The sequence below is a fragment of the Astatotilapia calliptera genome, chromosome 18 (assembly GCF_900246225.1).
Source record: "Astatotilapia calliptera chromosome 18, fAstCal1.2, whole genome shotgun sequence".
Taxonomy (NCBI): domain Eukaryota; kingdom Metazoa; phylum Chordata; class Actinopteri; order Cichliformes; family Cichlidae; genus Astatotilapia; species Astatotilapia calliptera.
The window spans coordinates 31,105,995-31,127,547 of NC_039319.1; the positions used below are offsets into that span (position 1 = coordinate 31,105,995).

Consider the following 21,553-nt stretch of genomic DNA (forward strand, 5'->3'; position numbering starts at 1 on the left):
GGTGAACAGGCACAAGAGGGTCAGAGGCACATTTGGCAGCCAGGGTTAGAGTTCAGACACCCTGAGCCTGGTGGTTGGGCTAGCAACATGGTCTGGTGAAAGAGTCTAACATCCATGCATTACATGGTGTTGCGGCTGATAAAAAACAAACAAACAAAAAGCCCATAAACTAACCCCCTTGTTTAGAGGTGATTGTCAGTTTGCTGGGTTTTTTAGAGACGCTGACCCCTGAGGCGACTTTTGTCTTGATTTGGCGCTATTTAAATAAAATTGAATTGAATTGAATTCTGGTAAGTATATATTGTTCGAGTCGCCCCTTGCTCTCTGTCGTGTGGTCCCTCACACCTTCATGCTGTGTGTCTTGTATGGATCACTGCAGCCCTCCATCCATCATTACATCAAAACTCTTCCACATCCTGCAGGTTTTCTAAACAATGTTTCTTTGCTTTTCAATAACAGTCTTGTAAAAGCAACATTGTATTCAAAGCCATCCAGTTCTGTGTACGCAGTAAAAGTGATGAAGTTCTATTCAATTCAATTTTATTTATATAGCGCCAAATCACAACAAAAGTCGCCTCAAGGCGCTTCATAGATACAGAGAAAAACCCAACAATCATATGACCCCCTGTGAGCAAGCACTTTGGCAACAGTGGGAAGGAAAAACTCCCTTTTAACAGGAAGAAACCTCCGGCAGAACCAGGCTCAGGGAGGGGCGGGGCCATCTGCTGTGATTGGTTGGGGTGAGAGAAGGAAGACAGGATAAAGACATGCTGTGGAAGAGAGGCAGAGGTTAATAACAGATATGATTCAATGCAGAGAGGTCTGTTAACACATAGTGAGTGAGAAAGGTGACTGGAAAGGAAAAACTCAATGCATCATGGGAATCCCCGGCAGCCTACGTCTATTGCAGCATAACTAAGAGAGGATTCAGGGTCACCTGGTCCAGCCCTAACTATATGCTTTAGCAAAAAGGAAAGTTTGAAGCCTAATCTTGAAAGTAGAGATAGTGTCTGTCTCCTGAATCCAAACTGGAAGCTGGTTCCACAGAAGAGGGGCCTGAAAACTGAAGGCTCTGCCTCCCATTCTACTTTTAAATACTCTAGGAACAACAAGTAGGCCTGCAGAGTGAGAGCGAAGTGCTCTAATAGGGTGATATGGTACTACAAGGTCATTAAGATAAGATGGGGCCTGATTATTTAAGACCTTGTATGTGAGGAGCAGGATTTTGAATTCTGGATTTAACAGGAAGCCAATGAAGGGAAGCCAAAACAGGAGAAATCTGCTCTCTTTCTAGTCCCTGTCAGTACTCTTGCTGCAGCATTTTGGATTAGCTGAAGGCTTTTCAGTGAGTTTTTTGGACTTCCTGATAATAATGAATTACAGTAGTCCAGCCTGGAAGTAATAAATGCATGAACTAGTTTTTCAGCGTCACTCTGAGACAGGATATTTCTAACTTTAGAGATGTTGCACAAATGGAAGAACACAGTCTTACATATTTGTTTAATATGTGCATTGAAGGACATGTCCTGGTCAAAAATGACTCCAAGGTTCCTCACAGCGTTACTGGAGACCAAGGTAATGCCATCCAGAGTAAGAATCTGGTTAGATACCATATTTCTAAGCTTTTCAGGGCCGAGTACAATAACCTCAGTTTTATCTGAATTAAGAAGCAGAAAGTTAGCGGCCATCCAGGTCTTTATGTCTTTAAGACATTCCTGCAGTTTTACTCATTGGTGTGTGTTATCTGGCTTCATGGACAGATAGAGCTGGGTGTCATCTGCATAGCAGTGTAAATGTATGCTATGTCTTCTAATGATGCTGCCTAAGGGAAGCATGTATAATGTAAACAGAATTGGTCCTAGCATTGAACCCTGTGGAACTCCATAATTAACCTCAGTGTGTGAAGAGGACTCTCCATTTACATGCACAAACTGGAGTCTATTAGATAGATGTGATACAAACCACTGCAGTGCAGTACCTGTAATACCTACAGCTTGTTCTAATCGCTCTAATAGGATATTATGGTCGACAGTATCGAACGCTGCACTGAGGTCTAGCAGGACAAGCACAGAGATGAGTCCACTGTCAGAGGCCATAAGAAGATCATTTGTAACCTTCACAGGCGAACTCTCCTTTCCACTACCCTGACATAGACTTTCCCAGGGAGGCTGAGAAGTGTGATCTCCCTGTAGTTGGAACACACCCTTCCGTCCCCCATCTTAAAGATGGGAACCACCACCCCGGTCTGCCAGTCAAGGGGTACTCCCCCTGATCTCCACGCATCATTGTAGAGGCGTGTCAACCAGGACAGCCCTACAACTCCATGAATTAATACCTTATTGTAGCAAGTACATAAGCTAAAATAATTTAAGTTGGTTATGAATAGTTGGGCTAATTCAGAAGATATCAGATTCGGCTCTAGGAGGTGAGTGAAGTACAATAAACGTACAACCACAGATATTGTGATTACAATTGTTATTTATAGTGAAAATAAAGTGCGATTACCAAACACCAATATTTACAAAATCTGCAGACAAGGAAAAAATAAAACAATTCAAGCTTGTAAAATATCCGCTGCACGGCAGTGCAGGAACCTCGTCCAACCTCTGGCAACAATGTCCATAAAGTTTATTTCATGAGTGATATAAGTCCAACGCGTATGACAGTCTAGACAGGTTGAAATTTGAAGTAGGATGCTCAGCACTAAGATTCCAAAACTGAAATCTCAGAAGTGAGATTTAGGGGACTAAACCAAGAGGGGAGAGTGTAGGCCGCAGCAGCCTCCTACCAGACCGCAGGAAGTTGTAGCTGGGGTTCTGGCTCGTTGGGCCTAGCTCGCCATCCAAAGTAGTGGTGTCGCTGTGGTCTCTCCAGGGCACCACTAGCCTGCACTATAATCACAAAACCACTATTAGCAAAATTCATCTAAACTTCCCAAGCTAGCTTTAGTTCCAGTGTACACATAAAATCCATGAGAAAATACAACAAATACATATCCAACCATTGTAATGAATTAAAACAAATGACAATCTCAAATAACAAAACTACAGCCACATAAAGTGAGAGCAGTAGTAATACAGCAAGCCTCAGCCATCCCATCAGCTAATAGCACTGGCATACTGTTACAGGTTACAAATACAAACAAACATTCAGACTCACTCACCATTCACTACGTGCGATGTCACATACGAGCCCCACGCATCTACCCACGGCGGTATCAAAATACTGTTGCTTCCATCCGCTAACGCCTCTCCCCCGCGTCGTTTCGAGGCGACAACCCGGAAGGCATATATCGGTGCCTCGCGAATGTGATTGGTCACAACAGGCATGTGCAGCCTCGCGGCGTGGCGTGCGTCATGACGCACGATGCCTTCACGGACACGCTCCGGTTGGAATTTAAGATTCCAATTTAGTTATAGACGCAGTTCTTTTTATTTTTATGTGGGTTACATCATCATGGTGGAGGATTTGTGTTTCCCAGGGATCCAAGTGGCTATGTTGTCCGGGGGCCCTTGCCCCCTGGTAGGGTCTCCCATGGCAAATTGGTCCTGGGTGAGGGACCAGATAAAGAGCGATTCAGAAGACCCTTATGACGATGATTTATCATTTCTGCATTTTTCATGTGTTAAAACAGAGTTAAATAAGCTTTTCATTATTTCTCTTAGGTTTTGTATCATCAGCGCAAGTAGTTTGGTTTCTGGCTTACAGCAGTCACTTTGGAACAGATTATTCTGCCCGTGACATATTTCAAAGTGTGTTTATAAAGCTGACCCATAATCAGCTTTTATTCTGTAGCACAATAGTGAGGTGAAGCACCATTCCTGCCTGCTTCTTGTTTCCTTGTTAGTTGGAGTGTGTGTGTCCAAATCAGAGCTTTCATTCTATACTCATTCAAAAACAACATGCTGCTTTTGTGAAAATCTTCCTTCTCTCCCTCCCACACCTGTCCTGATGTACGACAAGTGGGGTCCCGCCTCCTTCCAGGAAGCAGCTCACCTGCGTGTCTGTGTTTAGTGTCCAGGTGTGGAGTGGAGCTTGTTGTTGGTGTGTGTTTGAAGAAACTGTAAGTTTGCTTTGTTTCCTCCTTTAACAGTTTGTCTTTAGGAACTTTACTGTTTTACTGTTTGTTCAGCTCATGTTTGATGTCTTCACAGAACAAACTGTGTGTGTTTTTATTTCCGGTCTCTCCATTAAAGTCAGTGTGTAATGTTTCCCTGGCTAACATCACCTTGTGTACAGCTTAGTTCCAGCACAAGCAGCACAAATCTGCCGCTCCGTAGTTCACGGTAACGGACTCAGAGCTGAAACTGGGAAATAGATACTGTATATGTTTGTAGATGAGCACAGTCCAGGAATACAGTTCTAGGTTGACTGTTTTTTTTATGTTAACTGGTTTAGATTTGTTTTCATATTCCAGTCTGAATGTTCCAGATGTTGGGTTCACATTTTATTTATTTTCTGCGATTATATCACATGACTGAGTGTTTAAAGAACTTGCAGAATGCTCACAGTGACACAAAGGCAAATCTAATCTTTAATCAGTTTAGGCAGCTGGCCGCTGCCACACAGTTCATTGAAACCATCGACTCTCTGAGGCTATCATATAAATTTTACTAATTAAAATGGGTGTTTCCTTACACTCATGTACACGCTGCCATTATCTTCAGGGCAGTATTAGCCTTCTGAAGCTTTGGCATGCAAATCCTTATTCTATAGTTTGTCTGTAGTAATAGAAAACGGTTGTAGCGGTCATTAATAATTTTAATAAATCAATGATTTTATTTGTTTATTTATTGAAGTTGACTTTACTGCAGTTTGAATTTGGTGCTGAAATAAATACAGTGAAAAAATCTGTAGCTGGAGTTTGTACCATTAACCAATTTACTACACGGGTGCTGCAGATAGAGCGACTCCCAGATAACCCATGAATTGCTTGCAATCTTTAATCTATTCATATTTCTTGCCACCAATTTGAGTCCCAGTGTTAATTTCAATCATAGGGACCTCATCCTCAATTAGATTAGAGAATATTTACTGCAGATTGAATAAGAATAGATCTTGGGCTGAGACTGCATGAGAATGACAACAAAAATGAGAAAGGCATATAAAGGACAGGTAGCATACGAGGTGTCCCATATTGTCCTTAACTCAGTTAAATTATCTCTAATTAAAACATGTTGAGGGGTTAAGTTTCAAAGAAGCTACTGGGTTAGGTTTAGAAAGACAATCATCGTTTGGACTAAAATACAGTGGTTAACCTGTGTTTTCATGGTTACAGTAGGCAAGCTCTGTTTTGTCAACACCCTCCTGTCAAAAGTAATTTCTTAAAAATCCAGGCTCACCGGCATAAAAATGGACCATGAGCACAAAACATAGATTCCATTTATGTGACGGTTTTACAAAATACTGTTAGACTGGGCCTTGAGTGAGGTAGCATCAGTGCATCTCATCTTTCTGTGGGTCAATAAATCAAAGACCTCCTGGAGCTTGTCTCTCGTTGGGAAATCTTTCTACTCTTTGTTCTATAAGAGGTGGAGCCCTGACTCATTCAAGGTAACGGCTGTCTTTTTTCTAAATATCAAGTACAGCAAGTTTGGACTTGGATGTTTGCTGTTATGTGTGAGTTCACTCAGGACTTCTAAGAAGAGGATTATGTAAATACGTCAGCTCTGTCACAGCAATAAGTGTTTTACACTGACGCTACAACAAGGTTTCATGTCCTCACACGTCAGTCAACTTTACTCTGACAGTTCGGTCAAACACAGTACTTTTGGAGTGAAAATCTGAAGGTGTAGCCTACATACACATACACACACACACACATGCACACACACACACACACACACACACACACACACACACACAGACACGCACACACACACACACACACACGCACAGCTGCATTTTGATAAAGGAAAAGTTCATTCATGTGATTGAATTTTAGGTTTGGCAGCGTTTTCAGTAGATAAAGGCGAATGGCTAAACCCTTAATGACTGGTCGGAGCAAAAACGCTTTGTTTTGCGTAACTACTTTTAAACCCCGGTGTTCCAGATTAACTGGCGTCGCAGATCAACATGTGTTGGTCGAACAGATGTGTGTTAAATTTGCTTTTCAGGAGCCTCTACTGACAAAACAGCAAATAAACACCAAATATTTCATCTGTGACATTTGTGAGGTTACCTCAAACACACTAAGTCAGTCTTATTGCTGTTCAACAACAAAATGTAAAAAAATGTCGCGAGTTTACCTGGTGATATCCTCATGTATGAGAAGAAGGTGAAAACAGCAAACAAATAAACGTCACCACACCGATGCTGTTCACAAGACAGCAAGAGTAAACAATCGGGAAAATCTTGTTGTCGTTGTCATTCTTTTGGTTTGTGTGCACTCGAATAGAGTGGAGTCAATTACCGCCACCTGTGTCCAACTGCCATAGTCTACAGCCAAATTAACTTGTGACACACATCTGCACCTGGCTCAATCGCTATGTTTGAATTCGTTTCATGCACAATACATTTGGAACTTTCTATTTTGTCTGCTTTTGCGTCTTGCAAATAAAACATTAAAATAAATGAAATGGTATTATGTATTTATTTTTTGCCTAAATCAGTAAGAAATGCCAAATTATATACACAAAGTTATAGAAATCACCATTCCTGTTGTTCCTGATGATTTCAATATTTCGTCCCATAACAAAGACATATGTCTGAGCAAATATATGACACATCCATATTTAATTAGTGTTGTATCATCACATCCTGTAAGCATAGTCTGTCTGTGTCTTTTCTGCGGAAATTAACATTTCCAGCGAATATAGATAATTCATCAACATGGCTGGAGAGTTGGTTTTTATATACAGTCTGTATAAGTGTGGTTAATATAATAAACATTTGTAAGGAGATGGCAGATACTGTGAATTTACAGCAGTTACACAGTGATTAGTAATAAACAGAGCCAGTGAGAGTGAGTGGATTTAAGAAAGTGAGTTAGTCAGGTGTGTCAGTTGATTTGTCATCTGTTTGTGAGTGTGGGGGAGAGTTAGAATTTCTTGGTTTTAAAGCTAAGCTAGGAATATTCATGATTTATTTCCAAAACTTGCTTATAATCAGAAATTGGTAGCAGATCTACTGACTATCACATAGCAGCTGGAGCAGTCTCACATGGAGGTCAGTCCACTACTGCCACCTGTGGCCAAGTGCCATAGCCTACTACTAGGTTAACTTGTGACACACATCTGCAGTAGAGGCTGAGTGGCTGCTCTTACACTGGTGCATTCAAATTAACCCCCAAACATACTGAAAAAAGCAATGCCAGCAATGTGGATTGTCGTGAGTAAAGCCAGTCAATAAGCAAAGACAACAGGGATCATTTGTTTCTGTTTATTATACAGCCAGATTAACTTGTGACACACATCTGCAGCTGGCTCTATCACCTATTTTGAATTTGTTTCGTGCTTGAGGTAACCTCACAAATGTCACAGATAAAATATTTGGTGTTTATTTGCTGTTTTGTCGGTAGCGGCTCCTCTAAAGCAAGTCTGCCACACATCTGCATGACCAACACCAGTTGAACTGTGACGCCAGTTAATCTGGAACACCGGTAGAATTGTAACCACCAAAGTAAAAATAAATATAGTGAAATAGGACATCCTTGGCGAATACCACGTTTCAGATCAAATCTCGGGGCGGAGCCGTTAATCATTTTAATAGAACTATTGTCATTTGTGTATAAGGTTTTGACAACTTCACAGAAAAACTCTCCAAAGCCAAATTTTTCAATTTATTTTCCACAGAGTGGAAAATAAATTGATGTTCAATTGTATCAAAAGCCTTATAAAAATCCAGGAAGAGAATGAAGCTATTGTCACATACCAAATCAGAGTAATCAAGTAGATCCAAAGCCAGCATAATGTTGAGGGCCCGAGTCGCCCATCCAGCCTCAAGTGTTGACAGCTGGAGGGCCTGAATCGCCCGTCCAGCCTCAAGTGTCGTCAGCTGGAGGGCCCGAGTCGCCCGTCCAGCCTCAAGTGTTGACAGCTGGAGGACCGGAGTCGCCCATCCAGCCTCAAGGGTCGTCAACTGGAGGGCCCGAATCGCCCATCCAGCCTCATGCCTCGTCAGCTGGTGGGTCCGAGGAGCCCACACAGCACCACGCCTCATCAGCTGAGGGGACCATACCAGCACATTCTCATGTCTTGTGACAGTCCGGGGAAGTCTGTTCAGCCGTCACCCGCTGAATCATCCCCTGCAACTTCTACTCCGTCACCTGCAGCATCCACATCACTGCCTGCAGCATCCACATCTCCGCCTGCAGCATCTCCTCCTGCAGCATCTCCTCCTGCAGCATCTCCGCCTGCAGCATCACCTCCAGCTGCATCACCGCCTGCAGCATCACACTGTCGGGTTCCGCAGCCGTCCCACTGCCATCAGGTTCCGCAGCTGTGTCTTCATCCACGCCTGGTCCAGCCTCTGGGTCTGCGCCCACGCCGCCGCTTGGTCCAGCCTCTGTGTCTTCGCCCACGCCGTCGCCTGGTCCAGCTTCAGCTTCGCCGCCGCCCAGTCCAGCCTCCGCATCCGCTTCAGTGTTGCCTGGTCCAGCCTCCGCATCCGCTTCAACGCCGTCTGGCCCTGCCTCGTCTGGTCCTGCCTCGTCAGTTTCCGCCTCATCTGCTTCCGCCTTGTCTGGTCCCGCCTCGTCTGGTCCTGGTCCTAAACAATAGATAATCTGTATACAAAAAAAATCAGGGTTTTCTCCTCAACAGAGAACGTCCCCCGATTGAACAACAGCGCCGTAAAATAAGAAGAATGGCGCCTAATTACAGACTTAATAATACTGACTTAGTAATATGTCACGTGAAGATTCATCAACCAGATTAAGTGTTTATGTCATGAACCGTAGTTCAGCACACAAGCTGGACCCAGAAGCAGAGACAACACGCCAAGGTGCACACAAAATAAACTTTATATTAACTAAGGGTGTCCCGGAAGGGTCAAAGGAAAACACGCCAGGTAACTAGAAAACCAAGGGACCGGGAAATAACTCAGGAATGCCGTAATCGGGACTGTGGGAGGCTGCAACAGAAAGAGGAAGAGGGTTACTGGGGAATGGAGAAATAACAGCATACGTGGGTAGAGAATTAATCTTATGGTCTAGGTGGGGCCGTGGGAACTGGAGGGGGGTGAGGGTCCGCAGGGGAACTCCAGGTGAATAGAGGAGACGAGTACCGGTAGTGATCCAAAACTCCAGGCGGGCAGGAAGACAGGCAGGAGAGGGCTTAAAACACGCAGAGCTGTTACCTAAGCGCACAAGGAAGCAATTTCGCAACCACCTTCACGTGGGTGCATGTTACCGCTGAGAGGCGACTAATGGACTGGTGTGGAGCAGCTGGTTGAGCTGGATTAAATAGTCCATTTGAAGATCGCCTGGGATGGGATGCAGGTGTGGAGTTGACAGCCACACCCGTGGGCGTGGGCATCCCATCAGCTCCTCGGACCATGACAGTTTACTGACAATTGACATTGATAGCAGACATCATCATCACTATTCCAACAATCCTCTCCACACAGACAAGCATAAACACACTCGAGTATCACTCGTTTATGCGAGTGTGGGGTGGCTGTAGCTCAGGTGGCAGAGCAGATCAGCTACTAACCAGAAGGTCGGTGGTTCGATCCCAGGCTGCATGCCAAATATCCTTGGGCAAGATACTAACCCCATGTTGCTCTCCGATGCACTCATCGGAGTGTGGATGTATATGAATGTTAGATGCTTAGGAGTGCTTGTGTGATTGGGTGAATGAATTAGTTGTATAAAGCGCTTTGAGTGCTCAGAGAGAGTAGAAAAGCGCTATATTAGAACCAGTCCATTTAAATCAAATTTAACACACATTTGCAATGACGCTAGTTCAGTTTACAATAGGGTTCATTCGCTAGGTCAGCAGGTGGCGGTATCCTCGTACACTGGGGAGTAAACTGCCATTAAACGAAACAGAAGAAGAAGAGAATATCTGCACATGCGCGGTACGGATTGGAGAGTCCTGATCCGTAACAATCTTTTTATTTTTCATTTTTTTGTCTACATTATATTGAAATGTTTCATTATTGCAAAAATTTTAAGAGATACTTATTATTCTTAACATCTTAGATACTCTGACCCATAACTTTCTTAAAATGCTTCGACTGGAAGTAGACACCTTTCGCACATGCGTGGTACTGATCAGGTTTCCGGTACGGATCAGGTAGTGACAGGCCACGCTTTGCTGATACGATTAGCCGTTCATAACACTTCCCACGTTGCAACATACGTCAGCGTGTCCGCCATTACTTGCCCAGAACCAGAAGTGACATCATTTTGTGGAAATTGTAGCTTTTTTTCCTATAGCGCGTTTACAGATTTACAGATATCCTGGTGTTTTTTGCTTTTTGGGGGTTTTTTTTATTTTTGACTTCATGTCTATCTGTATAGTTTCTGGGATCCTTAGAACTCAAACTACACTCTTGGAAATAGTTTGTTTTGAGGTTTTTTTGTTTTTTTCAAATTTGCATTTTAATATTTATTTTCGTTTTTCCTGCAGCACATAAAAATTGGTGTATCTCAAAAATAAAACTATGAAGACACTCAAAATAAATTTCACATGGTTGGAAGTTATGTTATGCAACTTTTTTGCATTTACACTGTTGAGGGACATCCTTCTAAAATTTCTTTAACCCTCTGGGGTCCTGGATATAATTGGCCGTTTTTGACTACTTTTGATTTTACCTCTAAAAAGATAAACCTAAAAACTGTTTATCTTGCCTTGTTTGGTATCATTATTTTCAGCACAACCTGAAATATCTGAAATTTGAGGTATTTTTTCATTTTGACATACTATATTAGCACAATTGATCTAAATTCAGAGAACAAATTCAAAATCAGAGTAGAAAAAAGATATATTTGTTACTGTAAAACCCACAAACATGTTTAACAAATCATTTTCATAACTTGAAATGCAAATAGAAATTGTACATTTCTAAAAACAAATATGCACAAGTTTTGCAAACAACAAAATTATATGGTACTATTTACCTAAAACATGCAGCCAAGGCCTCAGGCGTTTTTTATATAACCATTTAATACTATTTACAGAACAATTAGGTGTTCTGCATCAAATAAGAAGGCACACAAATTATTTGTGCCAGTCCAAAAAAATAGTTTGTATTTAGTATAAGACAGAGGAGAACACCACAGGTCTAAACCCTGCAGGTCTGACAGCAGGAGGTGTATGAGTCCTGTTTTCCATGTGGAGACAGCGTTTACACTGGAATTTGGTTTTGGTGGCTTTTTTGGAGCCAATGTGACATTCAGCAGTATAACTGACACACAATACAAAACAATAACTACACAACACACTAACTGTAGCCTCCAAACACACTAAACGTCCCTAATGTCTCACATATGAAAATTCTCTCTCTCTCTCTTTCCTTCGCTCGCCCGCTTTGCGTCGCGGGTGTCACTGTTGCCATATCTTTTTTTTTTTTGATTGGCTGACATGGTACACTTTAACGCCAATAAGGAAGGGGTGTTTTTTCTTTTTTCACTTGCAAGTGAAGAGTGGTATATAGTTTGAAGTCCACACTTTCGACCCAATTTGAAATGGAGACTCTGAGTCGCTGCATCTTGTAGCTGTGTTGTCTTGATTTGGTCGTGTGATTTCGACGTGCCGTCGCGTCCGTCGAGCCCAGAGGTTTAACTAGAAATATGTTTAAAACGAAATATGTTTATATAAATAAGACCCGGAGGGGGCATGTTCCTTTTTGGACATTGAAAGACCTTGATTGATGAATGAGGGGAACCCTCGGTCAGGTAGCGACGAGGCTTGACTCTGAACTGAAGTACTGACAGTGACGCCTGCCGGGATTTTGAGACTCGAGTTAATGGCTCGTAAATGCTTACGTGTGCTTATCTTAGAGTAGACGATTGAGAAGGGGTGCCTGCCTGGTTAATTTACTTTGGGTAGGGTAGCAATAACTACTGTGCAGATTTCTGAAATGAAGAGAGGCAACGCTGAGCAGTTTTGGAAGGGTTGCTTGACTTGAAAGACTGATTAGAGGAGACCTGTCCTCAATGATGGTAACCCCCCAAAACTGGCAGAGCCCAGTAGAGTACTGCAGTCGGGACAAATAACCTCATAGGAGATGACAATGCCTTATAGGCAGTAGTCATCTTGTTGGAGCCCTGTCTCGAATGACTGTGTCAAGGAGAGAAGGTTTAGTGATGTTGGCGAAAGTGAGGGAGAAATTATGTGCACAGCGGAGTTCAGAAGTTTTAAAAGGAGTGATGGAGGACAGTATTTGGCCCTGGAAGGACAGTATGGCACTAACTGGTTCCTCTATTGGCAAAGGAAGGTTGGAGAAAAGATAACCTTGGAGAAGAGATAACCAAGAGTTTGGATGTATCCAACCCGGTGCAAAAGTCTTTTATCTCCAAACTCCAAACTGAATGACCGAGGCCTGCTGGTGGAATTGAATACGGGACTTTCTTGCTGTGAGTTTGTGTAGTGATTACAGTCACAACAAGGTAGTTTCTCAAAGCTCCATACCCTGAGCGGACAAGGCAAAAGAAAACGGGAGAAGAATAAACACATACATGGATATACTCTCTCGCTCAGATACAAAATTGATTTTTAAATTGTTCTTTTGTTGTTGTGTTTTCTCTTCCAATTTTAGAAATGTGTTAAAAGTGTAAAAAAAAAAAAACCCTACAAATTCAGGAAGAGTGTATGGTCCAGTCAGTCATACATCTACATCTTTAAAAAAGACTAAACTGTAAACATTACCTTCTTACTTTGTGAAACAGTGAAAGTGAGCAACTGAGAATTAATCTACAGCAGTATCAAAAGCTATTACAACTTACTGTAGGCTTGAAAAGGAACTCCTGGGGCCTGTTCTTCACACTGCTAAACTGCTATATTCCAACAGGACTGATCTAGAGGGGAGCTGATGCAACAAACGTGGTAGGCAAGTACCAGGCCTGCAAGGCCAGATTTTAACAGAGTAGGCAGCGTGGACATCCAGAGAGCGTAGAGGCAGTTAGAACTGGGATATTCTCTCATTCATCAGCTCCATCCGAGCTCTAAAACACCTACACTCAGAGGATTAGATACTGGACTTTTTAAACACAAAGCTAATTTAGACTTCCTGTATTTGTCACAGTCACTGAGCGGACTCATGAGCAGGACTCCATTTAAAAAGAGATTGAACAGTTTATTTACCAAAAAACCAAGTGCTATATAAAAATGTGCAAGGGAAGACAACAGCTATAAGGAAACCTGGGGCAGGAAGGGAAAACCACACTCTTGTTTGGTCACACACAGAAAACGTCCTCTCGCCACTCGAGAAAACACTCACGAACACACTCCAGGGGAAAAGGCAGGTTCTATTGACATGGAGAACATGGTTAGTAGCCAGGAAAATCACAAGAGACAAGGAATTAACTAGAGAGAGCTGGCATTGCAAAGACGAGTGTCGTACAATGATCCAGCGATGAGAAACACTGAACAGCCATCTTAAATAGTCACTGGTGAGTCAGGATGATGCACAACAGATTGATTGCAGTTGTGTTGGCCAGAGGCGGGAACCCGCAAAGAATTCTGCCACGGCAGATGAGGGTCAAGAGAGAAAGAGACAACAATAGAGCAGCGAACAGGAGACAAGACGGGGAGACATTGGGACAACAACAATATTGGGATGCAGGTTCAATAGATTAACAATGTGCACATGAATGATTTGTGTTTCCTCTGCAGGTGAAGGTAGAAAGTGTGTGTGAGCTGATGTGAATTCAGCAGCATGGATCAGTGTAAGGAAAGAGAGGAGGGAGTCCCTCGCTCTAAAACCACTCTGTGTGGGGAACATGAGAGCCAGACCAAAGCTCAGAGGTGAGATGACCATTTCTAACTGTCCATGACTCTTCTCTATGTCACAGCTCAGCACTCCCATCACTGCTCCATCATTATTCACAGGAACCAACCTGCACCTCCACCCAGCTCTGTGTCCTTACAGAGTGACTGGTCTGAAGACCGGCCCATTGATTTTAAAGTTCATCAGGCGTCTGCTGTGGAGAGGTGAGTTGTTAGGAACATGAACTCTTTCAGAGTTGATTTAACTGCTTGGTGTTGTTGTTGCTGCAATGCAAACATGTCATTACCTCAATCACATTTAAATTGTCTCTTAATAACAAGGCTTAGGTTTCTAAATGACTAGAATCCACTTCAGCAAACAGGAAGTGATCAGTGACAACAAGTGACAAAATTTTCAGAATAGGGCTGTCCCACCACCTGCCAACAACAGAAAACATCCCCATGTTTAATGCACAAAATAAAGACATCAAAAACACACTCTGCATTGAAGTATTTTATTCTAATGTGAACTAATGCAGTGCGTAGTACACTGAAAATGTCTCATTTGGTCCCCTCAAAAGAGGAATTCTGTATAACAAAAATACAACTTAGAAGATATCTGAGATGCCTTTGATGATCTTTAGTAAGAAAACACTATGACAAATATTAGGGTACTCAACTGGAGTGAGGCAAATGGAAAACTGCACATGCAGAAATAAATGTTCACTTGTCGGCAACTATTATAATGGAGGCTGAAGCCTGAACCTAAAGTGAGTGCAGTTCAGCAACCAGATCTGTGAGCTGAACTAAGTGGCAGCAACATAAGCCTGTTTTATATTTTTTCACATTTTTAAGCTATTGTTTAGGAATCATATCTCAAAATGGTGCAATATGAGATTGGTGTGACTGGGTAGGTGCGAGAATGCATCTGGAAAAATAAATGAAATTGCCTAATACAGGGGTGGGGAACTTCCGGTGTCCTCCCGGCTTTAGATGTGTCTTTCATCCAACAAAGGTTATTCAAATGGCTACATTACCTCCTCAACATGTCCTGAAATTTTCCAGAGGCCTGGTAATGAACTAATCATTTGATTCCGGTCTGTTGACCCAGGGTGATATCTAAAACCTGCAGAACACCAGAGTTCCCCACCCCTGGCCTAATATATCTGAGATACCATTTAAAGCTTTACAAACTTGATTGGGATTGCATTTTCTGAGAACTAACACAGAGAAGAAAACTTACTCATCTGTGCTCTGTCCTTGAACTAATTAGATTAGATTAGATAAAACTTTATTAATCCCTCGGGTGTGTTCCTCTGGGAAATTCGGTAATTCTCCTTGATTATGCCACAGAGTGGACCAGGAGAGTTCAGAGGTTCCCAGTGGTCAGTCTGCCCAGGAGCATCAAACACATCTGGACTCCATATTTATGGTCTGTACAAGTACAACAACTACTTTTACATCTATTCTGTTCACAGTCATCTCCATGCTGCTCTTTGTAGACCAGTGGATGGTCAGTGTGTCCAACATGGATCTGATGTTTGGCTCCATGATTTCAGTCTGATTGGCTCATTCATAAATATTCTGTTCCAGCTGCTGGAGGACAACATCATCACTTTTGTGAGGAACGAGCTGAAGAAGATCCAGAAGGTTCTGAGTCCAGATTACCCAGAATGCTTAGAGAGTCAGAGGAGCAGCAGCAGAGAGGCATTTATGAAGATCACAGTGGACTTTCTAAAAAGAATGAAGCAGGATGAGTTAGCTGACCGTCTGCAGAGCAGTAAGAGGATTTATCTAAAGATTTAACCTTCTGTGTCATGGTACTTTGTCTATGTCTATGTTTCTGGACTTTACTGGGTTGCTGGGTTATTGGAATATCCTATACCACTAGTTTCATGGTTGTGTTTACCTTATGTATAAAGTTTGCTATGGTTAGTTGTTAGTTAGTTAGTTCTGCTCTTGGTTATCTTAGCATTTTCCTCCCTAGGGATCTATTCTTCTCTTGGGTTTAGTCAGCATTTTCTTCACATTTGGTTTTCCCTTTCTGTCTTACCAGATAGTCTTCTTCTCATGTCTGTTTTTTCCCCTCTCAGTCCCTGTGGAAAGCCTGGTGTGTAAGTCTTTCTCCATAATTCCTGTTTTATTTTGATAGTCTCTTCCTGTTTCCCATCCCCTAGTTTTCCTATGTGTGGGTTTAAGTCCTCAGTCTCCCTTTTCTTGTTGTCCAGTTGGCGGTTTTCCCACATTCTGTTCATCCCTTGCTTCTAGTTTTCTAGCTTTAGCTGTCTATTCTAATTTACAAGGCATAAAGTCAAACATGACTTTTAAAAACACAAGTGTAGGCTTATAAGGCCACGAAGGTAAAAGCTACATTTTCCGCGAAAATTATGTCACTTCCGGTTCCGGGCACGTAATGTCAGACATACGATAGGGCTTTGGAGTTGACGTCACGCCACAATGCATTGTGGGAGCGCCGCGCCATCTTCCTGGGCCACTAATCAAAACAAACACACTATCTTGGAAGGACGATTGCTAGAAACATTCTTAAAGCAGTTTAAAAGAAAAAGGACGGTACAGAGACAGATTGCATCTGGATGCAAAGAGGCAGTACTTGCATAAAATTCCCTACATTGGAAATGTGGACCCGTGGAGTAGAAACCCTGAAGACCTACCGCTATTGACGTAGCCTGATATATTATCGTACCTTGTCTGTGGAGTCAGCGCGTACAAGGGGAACCAGTTTCGCAATTAGAAATTTCTGGAGGGACACATCCAATTCACCAAAGATTGGGTAGGTGTAGTGGGCCGCCCACTACACCTGTATGGCTGGAGTCACGGAGACCTGCACCCCTGTCGCTGCTCTTCTGTTTAATGTAGAACCAACAGTGTTGATCTGTGGCACAAGGACTGTTACAGATGAACCTGCATACTGGGTTTTGCTGGGGAATATGACCAAGATGCAGCCAGAGGTTGGCCCTAAGATGGACTTCTCCTCTTCAGCTGCCCAAAAAAAGGCTCTTGATCAAAACATAAACAGACCATCTGTAGTGACAGGTAAAAGGAGCCGTCCTCAAAAAAAGAAAAATCCCACCTGCTACGGTGGAGGAGTTGTCACTGCTATTGAATACTTTGCTGGAACACAGTAAAGCTGTGGGTTGTGGGAATGACCCATAATGTTTTATCTACTGTCTAGACTTATGCCTGAAGTGCACTGCCATGTAAATAATTTACATTTACTGAATATGTACTGACTGAGTACCACTGTTCAAAAGTTGACTAAAGAAACAAACTAATTTTTGCCTTTTTAAAAAAAAATTAAAACCACTTTATAGATCATCATATCAGTTACAATGTAGAATCCATGCCATTTATAGTTTACAAATGACAAAATGTTCACATAAAATCATGACAGCGTTTACATGATAGCACCCACTGCTAACACTACTTAATTTACTGTACTTCTGAAACATTACTGCTATTTATACAGTACAAGACTTAAAAATATTTAACAGGAACAAGTTTCATTTTTCCCTGGTTTTACTACCATACTGTTCACCATCTTATCCAGAAGGGTCACCTCTTCACCCTCACATGGAAGAAGTAATCTGATTGGCATGGTGGTATGTTTGAAGCAGGTCTCTTGTGTAGCGCTGGAACTCAGTCACGATGTGTTTCATCCATTTCATAGGCTGGTTTGCCTGCAATAATGCCAAATAATTAGCAACTCTATAAATAGAGAGTAATTCTGCAAAATCACTCAGTAGGATGTTTGTTGTAATTTGCTATGACCTCAGAGTGCATCGAAAATAAAACTAATAAGCTATAAATAGTGATATGAACATATTTAGAACTTACCGGAATGAAAATGTCTTGAGCACCAACAGATATTTGGAGATGGAAGAGAACTGGATATCAGCTCGTCTCACAGCAGCTATCCAGGCTTGACGTCTTCACTTGGTAACATCCGATACATGAGCTCCCTCATGTTGCTTCCAGGTTGGGAAAGCATAAAAAGATATACCATTCTCAAGCTTATTCCCTTGCCGGTCGTGCGATCGAACATTACAGCCGACCACACAGCAAGTGCGAACCATGGCTGATGTGTGTGCTTTCGCTCCTCTTTTGCTTGAACTTTGTTTGGCCCAGAAAGATGGCACCTCAACCAAAAATCCTGGCCACGCCCCCTTTCGTTACATCACTCTCCAAAGCCCTTTAGTTCACACTGATGTCTATTCCAATGTAGGAAGTGCTATGATCGGATCGGCAAAGCGTGTTTCTGGAATATTGTGTTTTTGTTGCTGCCAGTGATTTTTACGCAAGTTTTGCAAAGCTATATATGGAAAGAAACAGTGACCTAGGACAAGCTGATGGCATAAGATGCAAGTACAACTCCTCCGGTTTCACATGCAAGAAAAAATTATTGCGCTAGCTTATGTGGTTCTACAGGCATTTAAAAATAGTTACGCAAAATGGAGCGTTCCCGCTCCGACTGGTTTTAAAGGATTAAATGTATTCAAACAGTGGTTTCTTTAGAAAATTAAACATGTAATTTGTGATTATTAAAACATAATTAGTTTCTATATATTGCTTTCCATCAAGAACACTTTGCTGCAGTTTGTCAGCATGAACTTAAATCTGCACTGAAGAAGAAGTTCCAGTGTGTGTTTGAGGGGATCGCTAAAGCAGGAAACCCAACCCTTCTGAATCAGATCTACACAGAGCTCTACATCACAGAGGGAGGGACTGCAGAGGTCAATGATGAACATGAGGTCAGACAGATTGAAACAGCATCCAGGAAACCAGACAGACCAGAAACAACCATCAGACAAGAAGACATCTTTAAAGCCTCACCTGGAAGAGATGAACCAATCAGAACAGTGCTGACAAAGGGAGTGGCTGGCATTGGGAAAACAGTCTTAACACAGAAATACAGCCTGGACTGGGCTGAAGACAAAGCCAACCAGGACATCCAGTTCATATTTCCATTCACTTTCAGAGAGCTGAATGTGCTGAAAGAGGAAAAGTTCAGCTTGGTGGGACTTGTTCATCACTTCTTTACTGAAACCAAGGAAGCAGGAATCTGCAGCTTTGAAGACTTCCAGGTTGTGTTCATCTTTGATGGTCTGGATGAGTGTCGTCTTCCTCTGGACTTCCACAAAACAACAATCCTAACTGATCCTAGAAAGTCCACCTCAGTGGATGAGTTGCTGATAAACCTCATCAGGGGGAAACTGCTTCCCTCTGCTCACCTCTGGATAACCACACGACCAGCAGCTGCCAATCAGATCCCTCCTGATTGTGTTGACATGGTGACAGAGGTCAGAGGGTTCACTGACCCACAGAAGGAGGAGTACTTAAGGAAGAGATTCAGAGATGAGGAGCAGGCCAGCAGGATCATCTCCCACATAAAGACATCAGGAAGCCTCCACATCATGTGCCACATCCCAGTCTTCTGCTGGATCACTGCTACAGTTCTGGAGGATGTGCTGAAAACCAGAGAGGGAGGACAGCTGCCCAAGACCCTGACTGAGATGTATACCCACTTCCTGGTGGTTCAGGTCAAAATGAAGATGGTCAAGTATGATGGAGGAGCTAACACAGATCCACACTGGAGTCCCAAGAACAGGAAGATGATTAAGTATCTAGGAAAACTGGCTTTTGATCAGCTGCAGAAAGGAAACCTGATCTTCTATGAATCAGACCTGACAGAGTGTGGCATCGATATCAGAGCAGCCTCAGTGTACTCAGGAGTGTTCACACAGATCTTTAAAGAGGAGAGAGGACTGTACCAGGACAAGGTGTTCTGCTTCATCCATCTGAGTGTTCAAGAGTTTCTGGCTGCTCTTCATGTCCATCGGACCTTCATCATGTCTGGACTCAATCTGCTGGAAGAACAACAAACAACCCTCAAATTCTCTAAATTATTTGACAAACCAAAACTTCAATCTCTCCACCGGAGTGCTGTGAACAAGGCCTTACAGAGTCCAAATGGACACCTGGACTTGTTCCTCCGCTTCCTCCTGGGTCTTTCACTGCAGGCCAGTCAGACTCTCCTGCGAGGCTTCTTCACACAGACAGGAAGTAGCTCACAGACCAATCAGGAAACAGTCCAGTACATTAAAAAAAAGCTCAGTGAGGATATGTCTGCAGAGAGAAGCATCAATCTGTTCCACTGTCTGAATGAACTGAATGATTGTTCTCTAGTGGAGGAGATCCAACAGTCTCTGAGATCAAGAAGTCTCTCTACAGATAAACTGTCTCCTGCTCAGTGGTCAGCTCTGGTCTTCATCTTACTGTCATCAGAAAAAGATCTGGATGTATTTGACCTGAAGAAATACTCTGCTTCAGAGGAGGCTCTTCTGAGGCTGCTGCCAGTGATCAAAGCCTCCAAAAAAGCTCTGTAAGTAAACATGTGACTATACTTTTAGTTTTTAAATATCTATTCTAGTTAAAAAAAACTGTCCTGTGGATTTTAAAGGGAAAAAAAGAAGAAACTAAAAGCACTATCCCTTGAAATTTTAACGTATTTTAGATAGTATTTACAGTCAAATACAAGATGTTTTTAATGCTTCATAGCAGTAACACTGAACTGCTGCTAATCTATCTATTGTGATTGTGCGGCCCTATGAAATATCTAATCAAAATCCATTCCATTCTCCCAAACGTCTAGGACATGGTGATAAATGTAGGTGATTTTCTTTTTTCAGACTTAATGGCTGTTTCCTCTCAAAGAGAAGTTATGAAGCTCTGTCCTCAGTTCTCAGGTGTCAGTCCTCTAGGCTGAGAGAGCTTGACCTGAGTAACAACAACCTTCAGGATTCCGGTGTGAAACTTCTGTTTGCTGCATTACAAAGTCCACATTGTAAACTGGAAAGTCTGAGGTCGGCTAAATGTATAACTTTCGTTTTTTTACCCAGTCTAATCTGCCATTTTTCCTTGGTTAGGTTTAGGGATTAAATATCTGATCTAAATTATCATATTAAAATTTGGGACACATCGTCAGTAGAGGACCTAGGATTCATCGGCGTTTCGGCCATTATCACTAGACACGCTCATCCAAGGAGGCCCTGCCAGGGTTGATCAGGCCCTTGAGTGTGCCAGTGGTTTATGTTAAAATTGTTATTTCTCTTCTTCTTTCTGCTGTTTAGTTTTCTACAGTTTATTCTATATATTCAATGCACCTGAGAAATACTTACCTCTAAAGGTGAGCGTCATCCTTTTGTTCTTGTGCCTCACTATTTTTTATTATTTCCAAATCTCAGTCAATTGCTATATCTATTTGATTTTCATAAAGTTCAATGACAGTAATTACAGCCTGTTATATATGTGTGTATATACAGCGGGGAAAATAAGTATTTGACACATCAGCATTTTTATCAGTAAGGGGATTTCCAAGTGGACTATTGACACAACATTTCCACCAGATGTTGCCATCAAGCCAAATATTGAAGTCATACAATCAAATCAGAACATATAAGTATACAAGTTAAACCATAATAAATAAAGTGAAATGACACAGGGAATAAGTATTGAACACACTTTATTCAATACTTTGTAGAAAAGCCTTTGTTGGTGATTACAGCTTCTAGACACTTCTTGTATGGATAGACCAGTCGTCTGCATTGCTCAGGAGTGATTCTGGCCCATTCTTCCACACAAACGGTCTTTAAATCTTGAAG

General features: G+C 42.3%; 1 protein-coding gene across 1 annotated transcript in view; it reads left to right on the forward strand.

Moving 5' to 3' along the window:
• LOC113010984 (protein FAM151A) overlaps positions 1–21,553 on the forward strand; it is a 509,869-nt gene that overhangs the window by 481,955 nt on the left and 6,361 nt on the right. Inside the window, exon 10 of the mRNA XM_026150329.1 lies at positions 20,582–20,755. Within this exon, the coding sequence (XP_026006114.1) occupies positions 20,582–20,755 (174 nt within the window). The remainder of the gene's footprint in view (positions 1–20,581; positions 20,756–21,553) is intronic.